The following is a 25,681-nucleotide window of genomic DNA, read 5'->3' on the forward strand; positions in this document are numbered from 1 at the left end:
CCAGCCGCTGCATTCCCATGTTCTGCATGGTCCATCCCACATCCATCCTGTGTTGATAGGAAACATCTTGCTTTCCCATCCCCAGGTGATAGAGCCGTGGTGCTGCCTCCTCCTGCATCAGGGAGCCCTCCCAGCTACTGCACAGCTCCTGTTCCCAGTAGGAAATGGAGTCCAAGGTCTCCGAAGGCGGCCTGAATGTCACCCTCACCATCCGGCTGCTGATGCATGGCAAGGTAAGGGGGTTTCCTCACAGCTCCCTCTCCCACATGGTGCTCGTGGCTCCTAATCATAGAATCCCAGCCTGGTTTGGGTTGGAAGGGACCTTCCACTAGAGCAGATTGCTCCAAGCCCCATCCGACCTGGCCTTGAACACTGCCAGGGATGGGGCATTCTTGCCCCCTTGCCCTGTCCTGCTGGGTACAAGGTGCCTCAGGTGTTTGCTTCATTATGGGGTTGGGCTGGATTGTCTTTGTGGTTTATGATGTTGATGCCTTTGTGTTTGGTTTTTCCTTTTCTTTAGGAAGTTGGCAGCATCATTGGAAAGGTAAGCATGGCTTTTGCATGTGGATTTCATTCTGTTGTCTGCACCTTTTTCTACGTGTGGTATCATAGATGCCGGTCATGTCTTCCCTGTGATGCCCTTAAGTGTTTTGTGTGCATGAGCTTAATGATGACAGACCCACAGAGGAATCAAAGACTATCCTCCTAAAATAACCCAACCCAAACCTAACCTAGTGCCATTCCCAACTGCTTCCCTGGGGTCATAAGTAGGTGTTTATGATAATTTTGCCTGGAATTTTATTTAAAGAGCTTCATTAAGACTAAAAATGTCATGCAGGCCCATTGAAGTTCTGCAGCACTTGTCTCTGCATTTAGTTGGGCAGAACAGCTCCACGTGGTGCTTTCCACAGTAGTTTGGAAAGTCCTGGCTATCCAAGATTGAGGGGGTTGGTGTATTGAAAGGGCAGGTTTATAATGGAAGAGTTTTTCAGCGTGAGCACCTTTCCCCTATATGCTTGTGCCTTATTTTTCCATCAGCTTGTCCAGCCCTGGAAGGATTCACAGGTTTACTTGCTTTATATCTGGACATAAAGACATTAGATCTCTCTTTGGGTACTAGATCAGAAACCTGAAGTCACAGGGATCAGGGCCACAATGGCTTCAGCTGACCATCCCATGGGAATGGAGGGTCAGGCATCACAGAAGTGCCCAAATGCTTGGCTTTGTGTTGCCACCTATTAGAGAGATGTGTGTTTGGAAGGGTTATTTGGAAGGTGGAAGTCTTGATAGTAATAGCCTGTGCTTCTGCTTCTTGTTTCAGAAAGGAGAGACTGTGAAGAAGATGCGTGAGGAGGTGAGCAACCTGCTCTGTACCATGATTTGAGGAGAAGGAGACCATTGGGGTCTCCTGGCCAGAGCTGCACACTGCAATAACTCCCAGGGTCAGGCAGATCCAGTTTTCTCACTCTGGCCTCAGATCCCTATTGTATTTAATGGGAATTCTCCAGAGCCAAGAATTTGCTCTTAAATGAACATTGAAATCAAGTCACTTCTCAGATGCTTGAGGTTGTCCAAGGTCTTTATGCCTGCAGTCACCAAGTAGTTAACATCAGATGAGCAAGCAAGGCTCTGCTTCTCACAAGCAATGACCCCGTGAGCTGGTCTTGCCTTGATCCATAGGGGTTTGCATTGTAGTAAAAGACCCAAAGCAGATGCTTTTTGAAGGTGAAAACATCACGGGGCAGGAGTAGTGACCAGAGACCAGTCTGTGGTTATGCCAAGGGCTTCTCTTCTCTTTCTAGAGCGGGGCAAGGATCAACATCTCGGAGGGGAATTGCCCTGAGCGAATTGTGACCATCACTGGCCCCACCGATGCCATCTTCAAGGCTTTTGCCATGATTGCCTACAAATTTGAAGAGGTGAGAAACACCAGCCATTTGCCCCAGAAAGGGCAGAGTAAAAGGGTCTGCATCCAGACCCATGGGTAGCTCTGGCATTGCCCATTGCTGGGGCCAGCAATGCAGATAGGTTTGGGTATCTCCAACCCATGCGTGCCAGTCTGGACTTGCTTAGCTGGCGTAAGACCTTCCATACATCTCTAACTAGGCAAGAACTGAGCTTCAGTGAACTCACAGAGGTCTCACAGTGAATTAACTCCAGGAATGCTCAGTGATGTAGCTGCAGACAGACGGCAGCCACAGTCTGAGGGACATGAGCCTTCTTCTCTGGCTGAGGGCATTTGGGTTGGCCTGGATGGTCAGGTACCAAAGGCTGATGGGTTGCCCTCTTCCTTCCCAAGGACATAACCAACTCGATGAGCAACAGCACTGCTACCAGCAAACCTCCAGTGACACTGAGACTGGTTGTGCCAGCTAGTCAGTGTGGCTCACTGATTGGCAAAGGAGGCTCCAAGATCAAGGAAATCAGGGAGGTAAGTCAGACTGGATATCATTGCATGTAATCACCGAGCTGATCCATGACCAAGGGGGATCAGCCTTGGAAACCAGCATCCTTATTCTGCTAGCATCATGCATTGCTTCCCAGGATGCGATGCAGACAGGATGCAGAGATGACGCAGGAGCAGCATCCCATGGGACCTCGCTGCTGTGCTCCTGCTGATGCAGGAGTTCGTGCGGCACTGGAGCTGGCTTGCAAGGGAAAAGCATTCAGCTGTGGGATTTCTCCTCCTGTCTCTTTCTGTCTCCAGTCCACAGGTGCTCAGGTTCAAGTGGCGGGGGACATGCTGCCCAACTCCACGGAGCGGGCGGTGACAATCTCGGGGACACCCGACGCTATAATCCAGTGTGTCAAACAGATCTGTGTGGTGATGCTGGAGGTACAGTCTGTAACCAAGGGGGTAAAGTACCTAGGAACACAAAAACCACCCCAGCCGGCACCACCATCAGTGCTGGGAGCTGTGGAGCGTGTGTCCTACCCTTCACCACGTGTTGTCAGACCACTCTCATTGCCTGGTACCTCCGTTTGACACCCAGTGTGTTTTCCCCCACCATTGTCTATTGTTTCTAGAGGCCCACACTGGAAACCTGCTCAGTTGGGTGTCCCAAAGGAGATGGTTTGTGTTGTAGCACAGGAGAGATGGGTGGCAGAGGAGGCCAAGGCAGTGAGAAGGGGATGGGGGCTGCAGTTACCCCACCAAGCACCCAGCCTCCTCTGTGTAGGGCTCATGGTGACCCATGAGGACCATGGCTGGGAGGAGGAGGAAGCCAGTGCATCCTTATCACTGGGGAGCTGGAAGTATAAAGCTGGGCTCTAGTAAGGCACAGCAGAAGTAGTGAGTAAGATTGGTGGAGAGCAGGGTCCGTAGGGCACATGGATGTGTGCCCAGGGTGCTGTTCTCTGATGAACACACCTTGGAGATCTCTGCCATGGAGAGATGCTGCTGTACCAATGGCTTATCGTTGAGGATGACCGCAGCCGTGTGCCCTATGTCTACACCTCGGATGGGAGAAGCTCCAGGAGGAAACCCTTTGGGACACAGGACGGTGACATGCTCCACTCCTCTAAGACATAGACTGGACCGATGTCAGGCCCTTCTCCCTTGCTGCCTTCCTCGGCAGGGAGAAGTGCATCTGCCACTGCAAAAGCTCCAGATGAGGATGGCAAAGCTTGGTAGAGATGAAGCAAACCCACACACGAGCAGTTTCAGTTTGGCAGCAGCACAGCTAAGGGGGAGATGCCACAAGCATCCACTCCTCCATCCACCACTGCTGGTAGTGATGCTCAGGCAGCAGAGTGCGGTTGTACCTGCACAGGGACTCCAGGTCATGCTCTGGACTGCAGCAGAGGTGATGCTTGCAGGTGTGTTATCAAGTGCTGTTGTCACTGACAAAAGCAAGGGGCACTGCTGCTCTGTTATGGCTCAGCAATGGGAAAGAAGCAAACCCCGGAGTTTTCTTGAAGTGCCCTGAGTTTTATCAGCTCACAGATGCTCCTTGTAACCTTTCAGGCCTAAACCCTTGCTCAGTCACGCTGAGATTTTTAATGCAATAGCAGAACAAGCAGGTTTGTGGTTATGGAGGCTGTGCTTTGGTCGCAGAGCTTTGCTGCAGACCTGTGCTTAGCAGAAAGGTTTGGATGTGCCACTTGGCTACAAGCAGACATCCAGAAGAACCTACAGAGAAAAGAAATGAAGAGTTTTCCATCAGAGAGTAATTTCTATTGCCTGTCCTTCCACAGCAGTAACTGAGTCATTTCACTTCAGGTAGAACCAGGAGGGTTTTATCTGGAATCTCTCCTGATTCATAGAAACCTCCATAATAATCTCCTATGGCCTTTTCAAGAGGTAACCAACAGAGATGATGTGGGTGAGAAGATCCTGCGCACTGCACAGCGGGATGCATCACTACAGGTTGATGTGCATCACTACAGCTTCTGCTCCATCCTACACAGGACTGGTCAGGGCACAGCAGTGAGGAGCAAGACTGAGAGGACCAACCCCACATCATACTGCCATGGGAAGAGGACTGGGAATGCATATGGGTTGGTGGCTCTGCTGCAGGTATCTGGCTGCTTACAAGGACTGCTACCACCATGCAGCTCTAGGATAAAATCTCTGGGCACCCTCATTGCCGTCTGACAGGGGTTTCCAACCTCTGGCTCCTCCAGGGCTCAGCACCCTCGCCAAAGTGATCACTGTTGTCCCACTAGGGCCAACAGCTGGGAGGTCTTTACCGCAGTGATTATGCGGCATCAGCTGCACGACCATCCATGTCTTGGCTTGGATGGTGATAGACCAAACCAAGTCCTCAAGGTGACCCTGTGAGGAAGATGAGAGGGGTCAAAGAGCTTGAGCATCATGCCACGTCACTCAGAGAGGCTGCGCACTCCTGTTGCCCATGCTCACAAGCCCATCCCACAGCTCCTGGTGCTCAGTGGGGCTGGTGTGACTCCAGGACAAGGCTGTTCACATGCAAGAGCTGCAAAGAAACGCACTGCACACAGGAGGGATTAAAGGCCTGGTCTATGAGTGGACCTCCCCATTTCACAGAACCAGAAGATCATGGAATGGTTTGGACTGGAAGGGACCTTAAATCTCATCCAGTTCCAACCCCCTTTCATGATCAGGGACATCTTCCACTAGAGCAGGTTGCTCCCAAGTCCTATCCAACCCGAATGCTTGAGGGTCATCTCGGGGTGCTTTGAGGAAGGTGCTGCCTTCCATTGTCAAGCTGGCTCCTAGTTTGCATCAAGCAGAATGAAGGTGATGGAGGCAGCGGAGGGCTGGGAAGCCATTTAGGTGCCCACATTGTCCTTGTTGCCCATCAAACACTCTCTTTCCCCCATGTCCTCCTGTCCAGAAGCGTGGTGTGACTGGTGTGGCTGTTGCTGTCGGTGGCCCCCGGGGGCCATGCTCCTTTAGGTGCTTTCTAACACTCTTTTTGCCGCCGTTTCAGGAACGCTGGTTCTAATGTTCTCTCTCCCTCTCCTTGTCCCTTTTCCTAGTCCCCACCAAAAGGTGCCACCATTCCCTACCGCCCAAAGCCCGCCTCCACCCCTGTCATTTTTGCAGGTGGTCAGGTAAGAGCCGACCCGCTTGCAGCCTCCACTGCCAACCTCAGCCTTTTACTGCAGCACCAGCCGCTGCCCGTTAGTGCACTCAGGTTTCTTGCCTTCTCACTTGCATGGTGTCATCCCATCCATTGCATGCCATGGCAGCTGGACTGAAAGCTCTCGGTAGAACCAGGTTGATGTCTTGCCTTCTGTGGTAGCTGCTGGAGGATGAAGGGGCAGAGCAAGGGAGCAGGGTGTTAGCTCCACCAGGCATTCGTGCACCAAGGCTGGGGTTTGCTTCGTTAGACCCAAATTCAGTGTTTGCCAACAGTTGCCACTGTAATAAGAAAAGTCTGGTTGAGTGAGAGGCTGTGATTGTGCTCTCACAGGGGCTGCAAGTGTTTATTTTATGGCATCTCAGTTCAATTAAAAGTCATAGGATTCTGGACTGGCTTGGCTTCGAAGGGACCTTAAAAAGCTCATCTAGGCAGGGACACCTTCCACTAGAGCAGGTTGCTCGAAGCCCCTGTGTCCAACCTGGCCTTGAACACTGCCAGGGATGGGGCAGCCACAGCTTCTCTGGGCACCCTGTGCCAGTGCCTCAGCACCCTCACAGGGAAGAGCTTCTGCCTAAGAGCTCATCTCAGTCTCCCCTGTTCTGGCAGGTCGAAGCCATTCCCCTTGGCCTGTCCCTGCAGGCCCTTGTCCAAAGCTCCTCTCCAGGTTTCTTGTAGCCCCTTTAGGTATTGAAAGGCTTCTCCAAGGTCTCCCAATACCGAAGAGGGCCTCTGCACAAGTTGTTTCCTTTCTCCCCAGCCACAGTAAATAGCAGAAGGACAAACTAAGGATGGGAGCAAAGCCTGAGGCACAGGCTATTTCAGGCAGCATGCTGAATTAGCATCTTAGTCACTGCCAGCATCAGGATGAGGAGTGTGTCATTTGTTTCTGAGCAGCCCTCCTGGAAAAGAGCTTTGAGTCCAGCTGCTTGGTGAACTTCTCTTCTCAAAAGGGAGAGTAAGGTGGAGGTAGCATTGCTCCTGTGGGCAAACAGTCGGTGTCTTGCACAGAAGTGACGCTGTGGGATGAAGCAACCATCTCTGAACTGAGAGGTCCCTTGGCTGTGGCAGAGGACAGCAGGCAACAGTCAGTAGTGCTGTGAGGTGCCTGGGGTGGGTTGGACCTGCAGAAGCAGCTCAGGAGGCTGAGGGATGTGGTGGCAACTACCAAAGGGGTCAGCCCCTTTATCAGCGCCTGAAAGCCAGGGTTAGACAGGCCAGTGCTGTCAGAGTTGAGTTGCATCTGTCCAAGACACCTTCCTGCCTCTAATTAGCTGTTTCTAATCAATTTTCCTATTTAATGAACAAATTAAACCTTTGGGGAAGACAACCTTTTACAGCAGCCTCTGATGTGTCCCCATGGACATACTGGTCCCCATTACATTGGGATGCCAGACACTGGGACCATTACTTCTGTGCATGGGGCTTTGCCTCCTCCCTTCTCATCCTCCTCCAAGATTTGGGGCTTTTTTCCCCACACTTTACTGTTTGCAAGCAATGTGGTGAATTTGCAAGAGCTTCAGAGGGGTTCTTCCCTCTTCTTGGCTCTCTTTACTCTCCCTTTTCCAAGTGTTATCCATCTCTTTTGCCATTTCTTTGAGAATCACCTGAATGATGCGCCAACCAGTGAGATACGTTTTGCTCACTGGTTAAGTCCTAAATGTTGGGCTCTCTAGGGTCTGGCTCTTCACCCATAGTGGTGCTCGTTTTCAGGTTCTTTGCAACAGAGAAAGGGTTACAAAAACCCTAAGTAATTTGCCTGGCAGACATCTGCATGGATTTATCAGTTACAGGTGGTGAAAGGCATTGCAGTGCAGGCAGCCCATCCCTGAGCTTGGAAAGATATCAGCACCAGTGGCTTTCTGCATGGCAGTTTCTTTCTCCCCCTAGCAGAGCACTGGAATATACTGGGTAGAGGCAAAGCATGTTAAGAGTTGTTCACTGAAACTATGGATGGAGTCGCTGCACTGGCTTGCTTTGTAGGATTGTGGTTAGGTGTGAAGGGCAATGGTAATGTCACTGTGCATCCACTACACAAGATAACTCTTGTTTCATGCATCTCTTTTATGCAGCAAAGTGCAATCAGAACCTTGTATTTCTGCTCTATACGATTCTGTCACCTTTAAAGAGCACATTCTTTCCTTTCGGAAAAGCCAAACTGAGGCCAAGTCCCTGAAGTTGGGTAGCTTAGCATGCTTCGGGTTTAATTGAACCATAGAATGGTTGGGGTTGGAAAGGACCTTAAGATCATCCAGTTCCAACCCCCCTGCCATGGGCAGGCACACCTCACACTAAACCATGTCACCCAAGGCTCCAATGTGGACAGGAGATGTGCAACCTGGATTGGAGGTGTACATCTCCCTCCCACCCCAAGGACTCTGCCCCAGGGCATTTAATGTATCACAGGGGCTCCTTCCCCATGGCTAGCCATGGCAAACCTCATCCTAACCTTAAAATGAAGCTGCTTAAGTCCAGATTCAAGGTCCTACGCCCTGCTTTCACTAACAGCAGAGCAAGGGGAGAGGCGTGATGGAGTCTCAGTTGGTCCCAGGCAGAGCAGGATGAGGGCTGAGATCTTTACCCCTTGCAATCCCAGTGTTTCACCAGTATCAGGAAGAAGGGAGCAAAGTCCAGGGAGAGCCATCCATGAGGAGACATGGGGTTTTGCACTCGGACCCTGCCAGCCCTGATAACATCTCTCTTTTCTCTTGCAGGCCTATACAATTCAGGGACAATACGCTATTCCACACCCGGATGTGAGTTTTACCCTCATTTCTTTTCTTCTACCCTTTCGTGTCACCTGCATGCTACTGTGAATTCACAAGATATTAATATTAGACATTAATATTAATAGTGGATTTTCCGAGCTACCTGGCTGTGTGTAATATCTGTAATACCTTCAATAGCCTTTTAACCTGTTAGCACCAAACGTACTCTGAGGACTTGGCCTGATGCTAAATTGTTTGCATTGTTCAGTGCTACCCCTCTTTGTTTTTGGAGAGAAGCCATATTCTGTGCATTTTGTGCCTTAAAATGATCAAAACAAGCAAAAAAAAAGAAACAACTTTCCCCTCTATTTCCTTCTTATTCTTAAAATACTGGTAAGACAAGGGCTTATTTAGGTGCTGAGTACTTTGGTGGTGTGGGGAGAAGAGCTCCAGCAACGTGTGGTTTCTTGCTTGAAGCCTTGGAGGGGTGATGTGTGTTTTGGGGGGTCCTCCTCTGGGTGACTTGGAAGCAGGGGCTGACATTGGGCAAAATGCCGCTGGCATCCCCTGAAGGGGATGGTGATGATGGTACCCACCATGCTTCTGGATCTCTCGCCTTCCTGATGGCTATGCATCTCCCTTAGGGACCTGGACCCGGACCAAAGTGGTCACCCTGGGTTTAATGGCTGTTTTGGGGGGGGTTGGCTCACTCTTACATGGGTCAGGGGATCATGGGCACGATCCCCACTTGGTCTCGTGCTCTTTGGTGTTGGGGACAGGCTTCACTCAGGCTTGCAGTGCTGATGGGTTTTTGCTCATGTTTGGATGCCCCTGATGCTGGGGCTGGTCTGGGAGCCACAGCACATTTAGGGAGCATCTGATGGCACATCTGCATGTAAAAGTACCAACAGCAGTAGAAACCAAGTGTAACTGAAAGGACTTCTCTATGAGAAGCAGCAGGGAAGTACTGCAATGTTGGAATCATGGCTGACAACCAAGGGAGATCTTTGAAAAAGGCAGGATGTTTCTATATGGGTTTCAGAGGGGATAAAATTCCCAGCAAATCCCATTGCAGAGGCTCCTTCATGCTATGAGTCCATGGGCTGAGCACAGAGTGCCACTCTGGGGATGTGGCTCAATTGTAAGTGGTGTGACGTAGGTAGGAAGCCTTCTCCAGCCATCCCACACATGGAAAGAGTATGATATAACTCTATTCCTCCTGATGTCTACTTGGGTATTAAATCATGGGATTCCTATTTGCGTGACTGAGAATGGGGCAAGGCTGTTGGATACCATGGATGCTTGATTCCCATGGGAACGGTTAGGAGCTGTAGGCTGGATTTTGATCTTAGGAGCAGTGATTTCACCCAGGTTAGTGCAGGCCAGGCTTTGGCTTTCCATGCAACACCACTGTGCATGTGCTTGGAAGAGCCGGCTGTGATAGTTGTTAAGAGATACTCTTAATTATATGCACTTCACTTCTGTTCCCTATATATAAAGAAATACACTTGCGTATGCAGTGAGAGGAGACCAATGTATTCTTTGTCCCAGTTTTCCTTTGGAAGTGGTGCCGACATGGTAGTGTATTCTTTATTATATCCCTCGGATTGACAGGGATAAAATACATTAAATCCATTTGCTGGCTGCACTTAACCCAGTCCCAGCAGATGGGACCTGGAAAAGGTTGTTCATACAGGGGCCATCCTTACTCTCATAGCACTCTCACAAGGATAGGGCATTTTAAACAGTGCAAAATCCAGTCCTGAACGTGGTCTTAGGTCATTGCCCTTGCAGGTGCCTGCATTTAGAGGATGCCTTTGGCAGCCTCATGACTGCAGAGCGGGCAGAATGTTGAATGCCAAAGCTGAAATGCAAGCTCCTGCCTTGATTTTCTCCCCTCGAAACAGCACTTCAGCTGGAGTTTTGGCTCACAGACACTGTATGGGTACTCATAAGCTGTTCCAAATGTGATGTGTAGCTACCTGCCTTCATGAAGTCTGTGGTGGGAGGTGAAAGGATGACCATGGAAGCCTGGAGCCTGGGGAATTTGGGAGTGGAATTAATGTTGGGCACAGGAAAGCTCTCCCTAGGTCGGGCATTGCTCCCAGGTGCATGCTGTTAGCCCGTGGGAGCATTGCTGTGGGTACCAAGTGATGCTCGTCATGGCTCTGTGTTGCTCCCAGCACTGCTGGCCTGAGCTGGCCTGTTTCCCCTGCCAGTGCCTTTGGTCTGTGGAGGAAAACAGAGGCTGAAGAAGTGCTCCCAGGATTTTGCTTTCAGGTTTTTCCAGGAAAAGGGAGATATTTTCCATGCACATGGAGTAGCTTTCACTTTGACACCTCAGCGTAGCCATCCCCTCCTCTTGTAGGCTCGTTTATCCCTGTTACTACGTGTGTTTGCTGAATGCCACTGCCCAAGCTATGTCTTTGCCAGGCAGAGCCCCCTTGGATATCTCTAACAGGGCCTTACAGGCATTTCCCTCCCCACTGCCTCCCTCTATTCTCTCCCATGTGTGCTCAGCCCCCTGGGTCTCCTCTCTCCAGTGCTTCCCCTTCACTGCTGCTGGCCAGGCCTCCCCACCAGCCATGCTGGAGGAGCAAGGAAGGTTTTGAGCATCGTTTCCCCTCACTGAAATTGTAAGTCCTGCCTCTCGCTTACTGGGTGCAACAAGCACTTTATGTCTGCAGGGTGATGTGATCTTCATGATCCTTTGAGCATCCATGATATGGCCAAGTGGGATGTGAGGAAGACTGTCCTGCTCACTGCTAGGCTTCAACCCAGTTTGGTTTTGTTTTCTTTTGGTTTATCATTGGTTTTGGTTCTGTTTGGTTTCATTTTTAAATGTGAAGCAGTGGAACAAAGCACAAAATGTATTCCAAACTAACTCCTCTCCATGCAACCACTTCCCATGGGGCATGAAAACCTTACCCAAGCACAACAAGGGATACAAGGATCTGTAATACCTACTGGTCGTAGCTGAAGCCCCTGTTTCCTCATACTGCTCAAGGGCTTCTGCTTGTAATGAGCTGACAGTAAGAGCCACAGATTGTCCATCACCCGGAGGTGTTTCCCCATCAGAAATGATGCTCATGGTGCAGCTCCAGCATCACAAAGAGCATCTGCTGGCTGCTGGCACATGCTTGGTAGTGCCTTTGAGATGGCTCCTCTGCTCTAAAGCTACCCTGAAGCAAGCAGCAGGCTCTGGTCATAGGTTGTGAAGCCAAAGAGGGGAAGGCTGGTATCGTACTTCAGACCCCGACCAAGCACTTCTGCAACAGATTTGGGCTCTATTGTGTTGATACCCAGGCCAAGTCCTTCTGCTAATGTTTTTGCCATGCCTCACCATGGCTTCCTGGTTTGGATTTCTTTCTGTTTCCTTTCTTTTCTTCTGTTATCATTTGGTTATTTTCGGTGTGACTTTGTTGTACTCTATGACAATAACCTTCTTAGCTCTAATGTCCCTCCTACCCCTCAGCAGTTGACCAAGCTCCACCAGTTGGCTATGCAGCAAACCCCCTTTACTCCCCTTGGACAGACCACCCCCGCTTTCCCTGGTACGTACCCACAGCCCTTTCTAGATATCCTTCTCTTCTTACCTGTAGAGTTTTCTCTCTCTTTCTAAACTCATGCTATTTAATGGAAGCAAGCAGGGGAAGTAAGGATTGGAAGTTGCAATGTCCACGGGGAAAGGTTAACAGGGAGACTAGATGGATGCTTGGGGGTTATGGTCCTCATGGGTGAGCTGTTTTAACTGTGCATGCCTGGAATCCTCCATGCTTGCCTTGCTCCCAGCTTTGCTGGCTTCCACAGCAGAAGCAATGAGCACCAGGCTCCCATTCTTCCCATTCCAAAGGAGGCAGCATCCCTGGCCCTGTGCAGATCCCTGCTTTCCCATGGAGAACGGCTCAGTGCTGGCTGGGGATGCTGCCCCTGTGTCTATGGGGAGCAGTGCCCAGTGGGGCAGGATGCAGCCCCGCAGCAGGGAGAGCAATGGGAAGGATCCATGGCCATAGGGAGCCGCAGTGACAGGAGGACCACCAGTCCTGGTGTGGCTCAGCAGCTTCATTCCCAAAGCTGGTGACCTGGGAAGCAGGTAGAAGTGCACGGGATGGAGATAAAGCACCTTTGTTTGCTCGGTGGTCAAAGTGCTGGTTGGAAATGCCTTTTCTGACAGTATGTTCATCATATTTTGAGCTTCCTAGATGAAGTGACATTGCTTATCTCCTTGAAGGCAAAAAGCATTAAACCTCTTTCTTCTTTGCTCTTCAGGAGAAAAGCTGCCCTTACATTCCTCCGAAGAAGCTCAAAATCTGATGGGCCAATCATCAGGTAAAAAACCCACAAAGCTACAGGGAAATCAGCAGGCTTCTGTTGGAATATGGGGTTTCTTGAATAAGACTGTGCCGTTGTTGTGCTCCTGGATAAGCTGTGGTGATTGTGGAGGAGATGGTAGGGTTTCTTGGTGGGCAGGGAGAGAATGGGCAATGCCGTGCCTGCCGATGTCCAAGGAAAAGAGTGTACTGCCTACGTGGTTTGATGTTTGCATAGAATTGCCATCTGTGTAATGGAGAGACATCAGAGTGAGCCCTGTCATTGAATTCTGCATAAACTGTGCTCAGAAGCAGTAGAAAGATGCCTGTGGGGACACAAATGACATACAGTTTTAGCCATCTCTAAGCCATTCAGGGCGAGCTGCGTTGTTAGAGACCCTGAGGAGAGATGCTGATGTCAGATGTCCCACACATCCACCCATATGTGCCGAGTGTTCTTGTCTTTTATAACCTACCATAGCTTAGAGAAGCCTCAAACCAGTGTGGGGACATCACCTAACCAAGAGAGCAAACATAGCCCAATAGGCCCTACAAGACTACAGCTTCTACAGTTGTCCTGATACCAGCCTGCCCAGCCTTGTTTTCTGCGTGCTCTGCTTTGCCCTTTGCAATCACTCAAGGCACTAATCCTGCCCTGACACATTAAAACCATGGGGGTGGCATGTGTATGTCAGACAGGGAAGATCTCTAAGCTAAAATAAGCAGTCTCTGGGTAATGGTGAAGGACTGACCATTCCCCAGTGGCCTTTGTGGTGCAGTACAATGGCACTGTGTGCCCCAAGGGCTTCCAGCATCTTCGGTGACATCCGAGTGCACGGCAGGGGATGCTATCTGAGCATTAGATATTAGATAGCATTAGATATGCTATCTGTGATGCATTTCCATCATCATAGGTGATAGATGGGTGCCTCAGCACTGCCCTGCATGCATCACTAGTGCTCTGCTCCCTTCAGAAGATGTTTTCTGCCATACCCAGGCTGCTCCTGAGCTGAGCCTCATAATGCATGGCTGGGAGACAGGGACACCCTAAGAGACATGGCTTGGTGTTAGGTGCAGTCTGCCTTGCCTCTGTGAGGAGGCTTGTTGTGAAATACAGGTCTAGGGCTGGTGAGATGTCCCTTCCAGTGCAGTGTGCTGTATAAAGTCAGTGCTAAGTATTGCCTGCTATGTAAAACCTGGGCAGGAGCTGGTTTGTGCAGGCTTTGGCATTGGTAGAAGGAGAGCCTAGGACTGTTGAATGGAGGATTTGCATCCCCATCCACTGTGTTTCCCCTTCTCTGTGTGGTTCCCAAATGGAACACGTGGTAAAGAGACATCCAGCAAGCGAATGCCTGGCACCTCTGGGAAGCTGCACTGGGGAATCATGCATGAGCCCATCACTGTTCTCCTCTCTGGGGGTGATGCTGAAATGGGATTGCCACATAAAGCTTTGTTTCAGTGTTTCAGATCTGCTTTGACCATGCTGGTACCCAGGCAGACATCAATTCACACTGCTGCTGGGTAAAACTTGGCCACTGCTTGCAGTAGCTGCTCAACACGATTAAGGCAATGACATACCACCATGAGGCATGAGGAATCCATGTGGCTGCTCTCTTATGTTGTAGTAGTCCAACACTTCCAGTCTTCTTGTGCTTCTTTACGCTTCCTTCTCCCCTTTTTCCTTGGATACAGACATCACAGTCTCTCATCCTCTCACACACACTGCTCTTAAAGTAGTTTGTATCATATGGATAAGGGGGTTTGTGCAGTTACTGTAAGTTCCTGTTAGCCACCAGACAGCTTCTCTCTTGCAGATCTGATGTAGGACATCCTTACTTCAGCACTGAGGTGATTTGATATGGAAACCTGTGGGAGAGGTAGGCTTCGACCTAGGAGTGTTACGGCGTGCTCTCCTCTTCCCTCTGGACGTAGATTGCTGGCTCCAGCCTTTCCCATTGGAGAAGAAGGAACCCTCCAGGAGAGGCTGCAAGGAAGCATATTATTGCTTTAGCTTCTTTGCCATGTGATTCTCTAGGGAAGCACATCTCCATTCTGTTTGCCTTTCTTACCCTTGGAGTCAGAGGGACCACTGGTCCTGGGTCCAGCTAGCACGTGTGTCTTAGCAGTCAGGCATCAATTCAGCAAGCAAGTCTATGGGGCTTTAACTTGCAAAGGAGCCCTGTGCTAGCACTGCTGGATCTCCTGCTTTCGGGGTGCTTCTGATGTAACCAAGCAGCTCTGTGTTAGAGGGTGTGTGGACAACCCTACATCCGTGAGGGATGCAGGGGAAGGTAGCAGCCAGCTCCAGCAGAGTCAGGTAGCAACTGTCTTCCCTCTCCTTGTCCCGGAGTGTGTGATCCCTTTCCTGTTCCCATTCCCGGAGCAGGATGCAGCCTTTGCAGTGTTGCCTGTTGTGGGAAAGCAGTGGAGCTCCACCACGTGCTGCCTTTGCAAGCTGTAACCATTTTCCCCTTGCATATGCCCAGGTTTGGATGCCAGTCCCCCGGCCAGTACTCATGAACTCACCATTCCCAATGATGTAAGTAAATCCAAGTGTGTGTGTATACACATATATATGTGTGTGTGTAAATACATAGATAGAAGCTTCGGGTATATTCAATAAGTTTAGAGGTGCCCCTTCATCCAGTTCACTCATACCATGTGCAGTCTGTTGGGGATCAGCCTGCAGCATAAAGTGCCCATTAGACTTTACCCCACTGGTAGATTTCCAAGGTACAATCCTCCTTTTCCCTTTCCTGGGCTCATGAAACATGCCCAGTTGACAGCACTGGGAAGGGGATGAGAGGTCCTGAGCCAGCCCTGATTAAACTAGAGCTCCTTAACCTAGCACTGGCAGGCCCGAGATGTTGTTTTGGTTCAAGCACAGTTACCAGGGGCAGGAGAGGTGAACAGAAGGTAAGTAAATAGCCTTTCTGGTACCACCAAGTGCCACACAAGTGTCTGAAGGACACTGAAAGACATTGTGTCCCATCTGAGTACTGATGACAGACAGCTTTTGGGTATTGTAGACAGAGGCATTGTGGTAAAGTGGATGTTGGACTGGGATAGTTGCTGGGAGGAGGCTGGAGTCAGTGCCAGAATGGTGCTTGAGGATGCTCAGGTGGGATGGAGAGCCCAGCACAGCTGGAAGCTGGATGCATGGGTCTCATTTGCTTCTGGACTGGCCCACTGGTTGATAACCAGCCTGCACTCAAATCAGGATCATGGGAAGCAAGGGCACGACTTCCATTCTCAGTCCCCATCTCCATCACCTACAAGCGCCTTCAGCCTCACCAGGAGTTTCTGATGGGGTCTGGCTGCTATTGCTACTTCTTCCTGCTGTTGGCCATCATGTGGCAGCACAAAGTGACTGCCAGCATCTCTGCTTCCACCCAAGAGACATGGCTCATCCTGGCTCTGCTTCTGTCCATATAGCAAGGCTTCAAGAATCTCTGCAACCGGTTGCAACAGCCACATCTGTTGTGTGGGTTGAGCATGGGGAACCGTAACCTTGGCAACAATGAGAGCATCTTCAGGAATAGCGAGTAACCCTTTGCAAAAGGGCCCATGTGGGAAGAAAGGATGCCTGGGGCCTTCCCACAGGATCCAGGAGCATTTGCCTACCACAAGCCCACCTTTCATCAGACGTGCACAGCATGAAATGTCATCACCTGTACCTTCCTGCCTTCAGCAACATGTCTCCTTAGCTCTGCCTCCTGTTTTGAAGGCTTTGAAACACTCCCTGCCAGAGGAGAGGGTTTTGTTTCTTAAAGCAAAGGGTCTACAGGCATGTTCTAGTGGTTTAGATGAGCTTGGGGTTATGCTCAAGGAAATGGGATGACATCCATTTCATTGCTCCTCTGACAGGAGAAACTCGAGTGCTGCTCAGCTTGGATGTTGATGGACATCAGTCTAGTTTGGCTCCTCAGATCTCCCCAGCAGGTCTGATCTCATCTGCTGAAGCATCTCTGAGTCATTTCTGTGCCATGAATACCAGGATGGGTGGCTGGTGGGCTGGACACCCCACTGAGATACTTGATATATTGTCTTTGCCCTGCACTGGGATGTATATTCAGGCCCATATGGAACAAACCACTAAGGCAGCCCCATGATCTTGCAAAAGGATGAGTGAACATTTGGAAGAGTATTTGTCTGCACTTCTACAGTGACAGGAATCCAGCAGCTACCAAGGTGAACATCCCACACACTGGACAAGAGCTCAAATGCTGATGGCCAAGAAGGGCGTGAAGAAACACCTCGTGCCTGTGTTGGCAAAGCTGGGCATCTTGCTATATGTTACCAGGCTGCAGATGTGCTTGAGAGAACCATATTTGATGCCCAAATGACCAAGGGCAAAGACTGAGGGAGTTCAAGCCACTGAGGACCATTGGGACAATTCAAGAGGTGGGCAACTGAGGAATTTCAAGCCTCTGATCTCTTCACAAGCGTGTTTTAAGTACAATTCTCCTGCTGGTGCCACAGGCACATTGTGCTCTCCTGTACATGCCAGCAAGCCCTTGCACTGGATTAAAGGAGCTCAAGGGGGTAACAGAGGTAGCGAGGGTGTCCCAAGTGGGGTAGAAGAAGTGTGGGATGGTGTGAGCAATGTGAAGCTACGGATGGTTCACCTGCTCCTGGGGTTGGGCTGTCCCTGGGGAAGGTGGTGGGCTTGATGCATAGAATCCTAGAATGGTTTGGGTTGGAAAGAACCTTAAGATCATACAGTTCCAACCCCCTGCTATGGGCAGGGACACCTTCCACCTCTTCTAGTAACATATCCTCTATAACCACGTTTACAAGGGAGTAACTGAAGTTATCCCCTTCTGAATTTCTGAGTTTCCCAGTCCGAGCCACGACTTACCCCATCCTTGCAAAACACTGGCCAATTATTAGACCATGCAAGTGATGGTCTATGCAAGCATTAGTCCAAGATGAGCAGTATAACCCCTCAGTGATGCTAGTTACCTTGTGCAGACAACTGCTATTTGGCCCCTAGAGCAGAGCAGGGCAGATTGCTACATGGGTCCTGGTAGGACCATGCTTGTGTGCAGGTGGAATTCACCCCTCTCCTGTTTGCATGAGCGTGAAGGTCGCAGAGGGAGGAAGGCTCTTGGCTGGTGCCTGCCCAAGGTTCTCAGCCCTTCCCCTCCGTGCTTTCTTTCTAGCTAATAGGCTGCATCATCGGACGCCAAGGGACCAAAATCAATGAGATTCGGCAGATGTCGGGAGCGCAGATCAAAATCGCCAACGCCACGGAAGGCTCATCAGAGCGCCAAATCACCATCACAGGGACCCCTGCAAACATCAGCCTCGCGCAGTACCTCATCAACGCCAGGTGAGACCCCCTCCAAGCGCCAAACCCGTTCCCAACACCGTGGTCGGGATCACGGAAGGGCTTCCTGAGGCCAGCTGGGATGAAGGGTGGCTTCTGAGCGGGGACTGGATGGCACCAGCAGGACCTCTCCCCCCAGCCAAGCCTTTGGCTGAGGATCCAGCACTCCTCCTCGCTCAAGGATTTATGCTTATGGGTGGCCAAAATCACCGCCGTCTTCTCCCCTGTGGATGAGGCAGAGGATGGGGATGGGGCTGGAGCTGAGACGAGTGGTGGGGAGGCGTCGTCTGGGACCTGCTCGCTGGGATCCCAGCATCTCTTAACTGCCACCTCTTCTGCCGTGCTTCCAGGCATCCCAAAGGCTTTTCCTCCATCCAGTGAATATAATCAGTCCAATAAACGCAAGACACGGGAACGGCCCGATTGCTTCCTTTTCGTGCTCAAAATCTTGGTGGAGCAGGACTTTGTGGAGGCCAAGGGTTCCCAGTGATGCGTCTGGCTGGGGTGGGATGGTGCCTGTGCCTTTGGGGGCCAGGGATCCTGCAGGACACTACAGGGGAGGCATAACTGGAGAGAGGGGTTGGGGACCAGCTCCATGATGGACCTGGTTGTGTGCCTGTGTGAACTTGTGGATGGGGAGCTTAAGGGGAAACAAATGAATCCATCTGCCCATCCATGCTCTTGTGGTGGGCAGAGTTGGTGCTGTGACAACCTGCCTCCAGCCAAGATGTGTGCGAGGATGTGGGGGGCTGTTGGTGGCGACTCTGACGTTCATTATGGTGTGGGCTGCAAGCAGCAGTGAGGTCTGTATGTGCTTTCTCCTCCTTTGCACCCAACCCACCTCAGCCCCCAACCTGCAACAGACTTCCACCATCCCCTCCTGCCCTGCTGTCCCGCTGCCCGCATCCATGGCACCCCTCCAGCCACTCAGGAGAGGGATGGAGGGCATGGCCAAGTGTCTTTCCCTGCAGCTCCTTGATATTCCCCCCTTCCTCTTGAGACAAGAGAGAGCAAGAAAAGAAAACTGAGCTGCTCTTGGTTACTGGAAAGGGCTAAGATGAGAGCTTAGAGGGAGCAGGATGAGGCATCATCAGCCTCTCCCATCAATGTAAACCTGAAGAAGCCAGGGATGCAGGCACAGCCGCCTGTCCTCAGCAGGACGGATGCTGGTACAAATGAATCTGTGTGCTGGGATGTCCCCTGCCAGCACTTCTGGTGGGTTGCACCTCTATCACACGCAGCAGTGAGGAGAAGAGAAAGGCTTTATGCTCCCCCCCCTCCATGGGGACCCCCAGTGTACTCAACCCCCCCAGTCTGAGCTGGGTATAAGCAAGAGGAGCAGCACTGCCCCCCAGGGTCTTCGTTTTCTTTTCTGCCTCCGTTATTAAGCGCCTGTTTTTGTCTCCCCCCCCACCCCTCTCTCTGCCCCTGTCTATTCTAGGCTGACGTCTGAGGTCACTGGAATGGGCGCACTCTAATTTCCACCCACCATCCTCCACTCCGCACCACCCGACCCTCTCCAGCCACCGGCACCCAGCCTGTACTGCCTGTACATTTACCCCTTTGCCTCCACACGTGCTCTTTTCTTTACTAACGACTCTAAACAGAGGTCTCATTACACATATGCACACAACAGGAACGTTTCTTTACGAGCTCCTTACTGTGCTCCCGAGGCTGCTCCCAAACTCTTTGGTTATGGTCCTTGTTTGCAGCGTACGGTGTTATTGCTTCAGCTGCTTTTATTTTGGGGGGGTGGGGAATAGGGGTTTTCTTCCTGCTGGTGAGACTTCAGGAGATGATGGGGTCTCTAGTGTCAATCTAGCATAGTAGCTACTTACACGTTTGAGTTGATGTTGGCGGTACTTGCTGTAGCCTATGGACCTGTGACGCCACCCAGAGCTGTGCGTGCTTCAGAGTATTTACTTCTTCTCACCCTTCTTCCTTTGATGCTTCCTCTTCGTTTGCTTTGCTTGTCCTGGCTCACCTTTGCCACCTTGCATCCCTGCCCTCAGGGTAAGGTGTGGTTTTCACCCTTTGGGATGCAGAACACGGATGAGGGAGCCAAGCCAATGCGCAACCCACAGTGCAACATGGTAGGGTCCAGACAAGCCATTTTTCCTGCTGAACGAAGGGAATCACACCCACCCCTCCACAGAATGATCCTCTTTTTTAACTAACAAAGCAACTGGAAGTGGGAAGAACTCAGCTGTCCAGGATTCACACCCCCTGGGGGCATTTGAAAGCACTCTTTTAACAACCCCCATAGAGCAACCCCCTTGGACGATAGCTCAGGAAGCTCTGTAAGCTGGCTGTGTTTGTCATTTGTGTTCAATAAATGTCTGTGCAGCTCTGCTACTGATGGGCTCCGACTGTTCTTCTCCTGGATCACCCTGCCATATCCAGCCCCACCTTTTCCTCTGCATCTTTCCGCACCTCAAAACATCATTGTCATAGAATGGTTTGGGTTGGAAGGGACCTTAAAGCTCATTCAGTTCCAACCCCCTGCCACGGGCAGGGACACCTTCCACTAGAGCAGGTTGCTCCAAGCCCCTGTGTCCAACCTGGCCTTGAACACTGCTGGTGTACTTAGAGTACAACAATAAGTATCTCTCAGTGCTCCATTGTCTGGACAGATCTGCCATGTCTGTGCCCCATATCCTTCCCCAAGACCTTCCATGCCCAGTTCTGCCTTCTGCTTCCAGGATTTGCTTATCCTTCCTCTCAAACACATATATTTCCCAGCTGTTTGTTTCCTGTTGTACAAAATGTGTGGTGTATGGGTTTATCCTGTGTTGCAAATGAGGGGATCAGGATGCATCATGTACCCAGGCAGGTAAAGCAGCCACATGATGCACTGTACCACATGGGAAATGTGTTGCTTTTTCCAGCTGAGCCCCAAGACTTCATGGCCTTTCCTTCTCTTCCTTCCTGCCAAGGCCACCACTAACCCATGGCACTGAGGCCTCGTCTCCACAGTGTGTGATCACTTGCAGGGACAGTGACTCCAGCCCTGCCCTGTTCAGCCTGTTCCAATGCCTGAGCACCCTCTGGGGAAGGAATTGTTCCTCAGCTCCATCTAAACCTGCCCTGGTGCAGCTTGGGGCCATTTCCTCCTAATCCGTTGTTCCTTGGGAGCAGAGACTGACCCCACCTCACTACAATCTCCTTTCAGGTAGTTGTAAGGAGCATGAGGCTGTATGCCAGAGCACAAGCAGATCTTGCAGGTGATGGAGGCATGTGGTAACCAAGATCTTCCAGTGTCTGAAGGGGGCTACAAGAAGGCTGGAGAGGTACTCTTCATCAGGGACTGCAGTGATAGGACAAGGGGTGATGGGTGCAAACTGAAAGAGGGGAAGTTCAGGTTGGAGATAAGGCAGAAGCTCTTCCCTGTGAGGGTGCTGAGGCGCTGGCACAGGGTGCCCAGAGAAGCTGTGGCTGCCTCATCCCTGGCAGTGTTCAAGGCCAGGTTGGACACAGGGGCTTGGAGCAACCTGCTCTAGTGGAAGGTGTCCCTGCCCATGGCAGGGGTTGGAACTGGATGAGCTTTAAGGTCCTTTCCAACACAAACCAGGCTGGGATTCTAAGATGTGTGTGAGAAAGAGGTGTTTAAACAACTCCAGTATCTCTTGGGAACATGTTGATTGCAACGACAATAACAAAATCCCAAAGAATGTATCAAACTGGGCTTTGATTTCTTTGGAATGCCTTAGAAGGAGATTTGCTGTTTTATTTGGAAGGAGGCCTCTGCGTTTCGCTTTTACTTGTGCTACGTCTTGGGTTTGCATTTGGATGGACTTAGAATTCTCCAGGGATGCATCCATAGCCATGCCACTGGGAAAAACATATGCTCACCTGTAATATCCAATACAAGGTGAACATCCCAGTTGATCAACAGATCAGCTTGAATGCATGGCTTTTCCCTCTCAAAGTGACGCATTCAATCCAGATGGAATGATTCAACATTCCTGGAAGGAACCAACTCAGTATTACTCAGTTCAAGCACTTTGTGAATCTGTTCTTTTGTGGGAAATGGTTACTTTGGCTGGAAAGTGTTGGTCTGATGCTTCCCCTGGCCCACGGAACGTAGTAGATTTCCATCAGAGAGGGGCCAGCTGAGGTCCTTGCTCAGTCCCTTGGGCCTCAGATGAAGGTCTCCACTCCCCCTCATGTCCTTCCCAGGTCACGCTCCCAAAATCCAGTGTTTGCTCTATTGTTATGTGCATTTTCTCCTCCAGATCCTATTTGCAAATCTAATACATGATGGAGTTGGAATTCAACAAAGAGATTTTTTTTTACCCCTAAGGGAAAGTGACTTTAACCAGGGACTCTCTTTAAATTTCATACACTTTTGAGTTGTAATTCAGGTTTTTTACCCATGTATTCATGCTAGTCATTTTGAATTATGCTAATTTCAAGCTTATGGTCTATTAGCAAGGGTAATTTCACCCCTCCAGTGCTGGCAGAGGAAGGGTTTCTGGGGTATGTCTCTGTGCTGTGGATGGGATGAATCCAGAGCCTCATTTCATCCTTGGCAACAGGGGTGGAAGGATGGCAGGGGCTCGGGCAAACCCTTTCTGACCCCTTTGTGATGCCGGGTCTATGAGAGCCCAGCAACCCATGTCCCCCGACCCAGCCCGGCTGCAGCCCCCAGCCTCAGGGAGGTCACTAGGTGTCCCCATTGACCAGGTTTTTGCTTGCATCCCGCTCCAGCCGGGGTGTGGACAGCTCTTGGGTATCACAGAACCAGAATCAAGGAGATGGGAAGATACCTTTAAGCTCATCCAGTCCAACCTTTACCCCAGCACTGCCAATGCCACCACTAACCTGTGGCACTGAGGGCATCATCCTCTGCTGCATCTGCTTGCAGAAGAAAGAATCAGAGAATGGTTTGGGTTGGAAGGGACCTTGAACACTGCCAGGGATGGGGCAGCCACAGCTTCTCTGGGCACCCTGTGCCAGCGCCTCAGCACCCTCACAGGGAAGAGCTTCTGCCTAAGAGCTCATCTCAGTCTCCCCTGTTCTGGCAGGTTAAAGCCATTCCCCTTGTCCTGTCCCTACAGGCCCTTGTCCAAAGCCCCTCTCCAGGTTTCCTGCAGCCCCTTGAAGCACTGGAGCTGCTCTGAGGTCTCCCCTTAAGGAGCCTTCTCCAGGCTGACCCAGCCCAGCTCTCTCAGCCTGGCTCCAGAGCAGGGCAGCTCCAGCCCTTGCAGCAGCTCCATGGCCTCTCTCCAACAGCTCCACATCCCTCTTGTGCTGTTGCCCCCAGACCTGGATGAAGGACTTCACAAGAAGGGTCCCATCAGTGCTGAGACCTTCTTGGGGACACCCCAGCCCATCTGGGTAAGTATGCATGGCTACCGGCTCCCTTGGCCATGGGTGTCCCCATGCTTTCTGCTTGTACCAGTAGCATCATGGGATGAGGTTGGCAGCACAAAACCCATTGGTCTCAGTGCCCATGGCAGGGGATTGGAACTGGATGATCTTCAGGTCCTTTCCAACCCAAACCATTCTATGATTCTATGCCTCAGCTCTTGGTAGGAGCGACTGCAGCTCAGGGTGGAATGACTTGCAGAAAGGTGATGGCATCCGCGTGATTCCCCTGCTCCTATGTTGGATACTGTAAGGAGCTGGGGTTCTGCTGAGAAGGTTAATTTTTGCTTTCCCTTCAGAAAGAGAAGGAAATCCAGCTGCGGATCCTAATCCTCTGTGCTCTGTGTCGAGCCCCAGGCCTCCATCCAAAGGGTAACGTGGCAGTCAGTGACTTTGAGGAAGTACTGAATGTACCAGATGTGCAATTCCTTTGACTCCAGATGTGAAGCCCCCCCTTTCCTGCTCAGCCTCAGCACAATTGTCCTGCAAAGAGGAACAGGAGACACCAGATCACTCGGAAAGCATCCCACAAACTAAACTGAGCCAAGTGCAAACCCAGACTGACTCTGGATTCCCACAGCCCTGCGTAGGCAGCTCAACCACAGGGAATGTCGCTTCCCAGCAGCAATGCTCTGCACACGGGGAACAAGATGAGAATGGAGCTGTGAAGCAGCATTTGTGAGCCCCATTCTCAACAGTGCTGATTTAAAACATGCCTGCTGTTTCTAGAAGGAACTGCTTTGATCCCAAAAGGGAAAGCTGAGATGTGCAAGTATTTGAGGCACTCCTGGACCACTGGGTTCTGATTCCCTGCAGGCAGCCTTCTCAGTGGCATTAGTTATTCCTGGAGAAAAGCCTGTGCCTAACAGCATCTGGACCGAAAAGGGGGCAAGTTATGCTTTAGTCTGGAGCCTCTTTGGGTTTTGATGCTTCAGATGAGGTTCCAGCATGAGGGATGCTCCCGGGAAGCATGAGCACAACGGCAGCAGGCTGTTGCCAGGGATGCTGTGGGTGCCCCATCCCTGGCAATGTTGGATGGGGCCTGGAGCAACCTGCTCTAATGGAAGGTGTCCCTTCCCATGGCACGCAGTTGGAACTGGATGAGCTTTAAGGTCCCTTCCAACCCAAACCGTTCCATGGTTCTATGATTATGCACATCCAAAAGTTCTCCTTCAGTGATGCGGGGTTTGGGGTTCATTTGATGGGATTCTTGAGGGAAGAGCTCCCACCCTTATTGCAATGACCTAACCTGAGGCTACTGCTGCAGCCAGTGCTGGGGTTTTCCCAAGGGACATTGCTGTGTGCTCTTCTCAAGCAGCGATGCTCCCAAATCTCTTTCAGGAGTTACCTACAAGCAGGCAGCTAAAGATGCAACCCGGACACCCCAGGCAAACTGCCTGTCGAACTGCTCTTCAGTCGCATACTGATATTCCTTTCCTTTCCTCAAGTTGATTTCCTCTCCAACTATTTCAGGCTGGAATGCAATGAGTTCAAGATGCACAGGATGGTGCAGAGCATCTTGAAGTGCAGATTCAGCCTGTGATGCTTGATCCCCCATGCTGTGACCATGGCTCCTTGGCAGCCAGAACATGGGCAGAGCGGGCTTTTTGCTTCCCCTTAGTGCAACACCAAGCCCAAATCCTGCTCACAGGCTCCCTGCTGTTCACAGGCTGGGCTGTGCACTGTTCCCCAGTGCTCTCAGCATCCAGGGAAGTGTTCACACACCATGCAGATGAGGCCCTCAGTGCCATGGGTTAGTGGTGGCCTTGGCAGTGCTGGGAAATGGTTGGACTGGATAAGCTTAAAGGTCTTTTCCAGCCTGTTTGGTCCTATGATTCTATGCATTCCTATAACCAAGGGGTTGGGAGGGGGAAGCACCCATGTTGGAGCCTCAGCTGTGCCCTGACCATCTCCCTTGATTGACCTCCTAGCTCTCCAGACCCTGATCTCCACGGGAAGAACACCTTCACTGCTTGACTGGAGGGATGCAGCGGATGCGGTGCCCATGGCTGATGCTTGAAGACCCCCTGAAGATGCTGTCAGCTTCCCATGAGGTTTTCCCTCTCCTCCATGCTGCAGTATTTGCTTCTGCAAGCAAGCATCTCCCCTCTCTGTGCTTCTTTATCCCCCTTCATTCCCCTGCTGCTTTGCAATGTACTTGGTGGGTTGCTTGTGTAACTGCAATAAAGCTTTGGTTGCTTAATGTGGTTAGAGAGCAAAACGGGGTTCCCCATGGGTGCTCATGCTGCTCGGCATCCACAGGGAGGGGGGTGGGATGCTATGCTGGTCCCTTCTGAGAAGGGTTAATGGGGAAACTCAGCCCATGAAGCAAACCACAACGGGCTGGAAAAAAGGGCCTCAGAAGCCTGGCTCCACTCAGCATCAGGAAACAAT

At 51.0% G+C, this 25,681-nt stretch overlaps 1 protein-coding gene across 27 annotated transcripts; it reads left to right on the forward strand.

Moving 5' to 3' along the window:
* Nucleotides 1-89: 89 nt before the first annotated feature.
* Nucleotides 90-25,463, forward strand: PCBP3 (poly(rC) binding protein 3). Of its 27 annotated transcripts, none has more exons than XM_061379051.1 (13): nt 90-233; nt 521-544; nt 1,322-1,354; nt 1,803-1,919; nt 2,300-2,431; nt 2,708-2,836; nt 5,464-5,607; nt 8,282-8,323; nt 11,751-11,829; nt 12,545-12,604; nt 15,072-15,124; nt 17,751-17,920; nt 25,219-25,428. In XM_061379051.1, exons 1-13 carry the CDS (start codon nt 165-167, stop codon nt 25,262-25,264), a joined length of 1,098 nt encoding a protein of 365 aa, XP_061235035.1. In that variant the 5' UTR covers nt 90-164; the 3' UTR covers nt 25,265-25,428. The 27 variants fall into 27 exon arrangements, with proteins under 27 accessions (XP_061235035.1, XP_061235127.1, XP_061235510.1 ...); XM_061379143.1 differs by having other exon boundaries at nt 11,754-11,829; XM_061379526.1 differs by having other exon boundaries at nt 5,464-5,538; nt 25,219-25,427.
* The last annotated feature ends 218 nt before the right edge of the window (nt 25,464-25,681 follow it).

Source organism: Neopsephotus bourkii, unplaced genomic scaffold, assembly GCF_033783945.1.
Source record: "Neopsephotus bourkii isolate Nb327-2 ecotype Australia unplaced genomic scaffold, CSIRO-AGI_Nbou_v1 NB_31, whole genome shotgun sequence".
Classification (NCBI taxonomy): Eukaryota; Metazoa; Chordata; class Aves; order Psittaciformes; family Psittacidae; genus Neopsephotus; species Neopsephotus bourkii.

Bases quoted from the DNA above. Each gene is read 5' to 3' on its own strand.
- PCBP3 (XM_061379051.1), top strand. From the start codon at position 165: ATGGAGTCCAAGGTCTCCGAAGGCGGCCTGAATGTCACCCTCACCATC. The intron at 8,324-11,750 runs GTGAGTTTTACC...CCTACCCCTCAG, and splicing joins ACGCTATTCCACACCCGGAT to CAGTTGACCAAGCTCCACCA. The intron at 12,605-15,071 runs GTAAAAAACCCA...GCATATGCCCAG, and splicing joins TCTGATGGGCCAATCATCAG to GTTTGGATGCCAGTCCCCCG.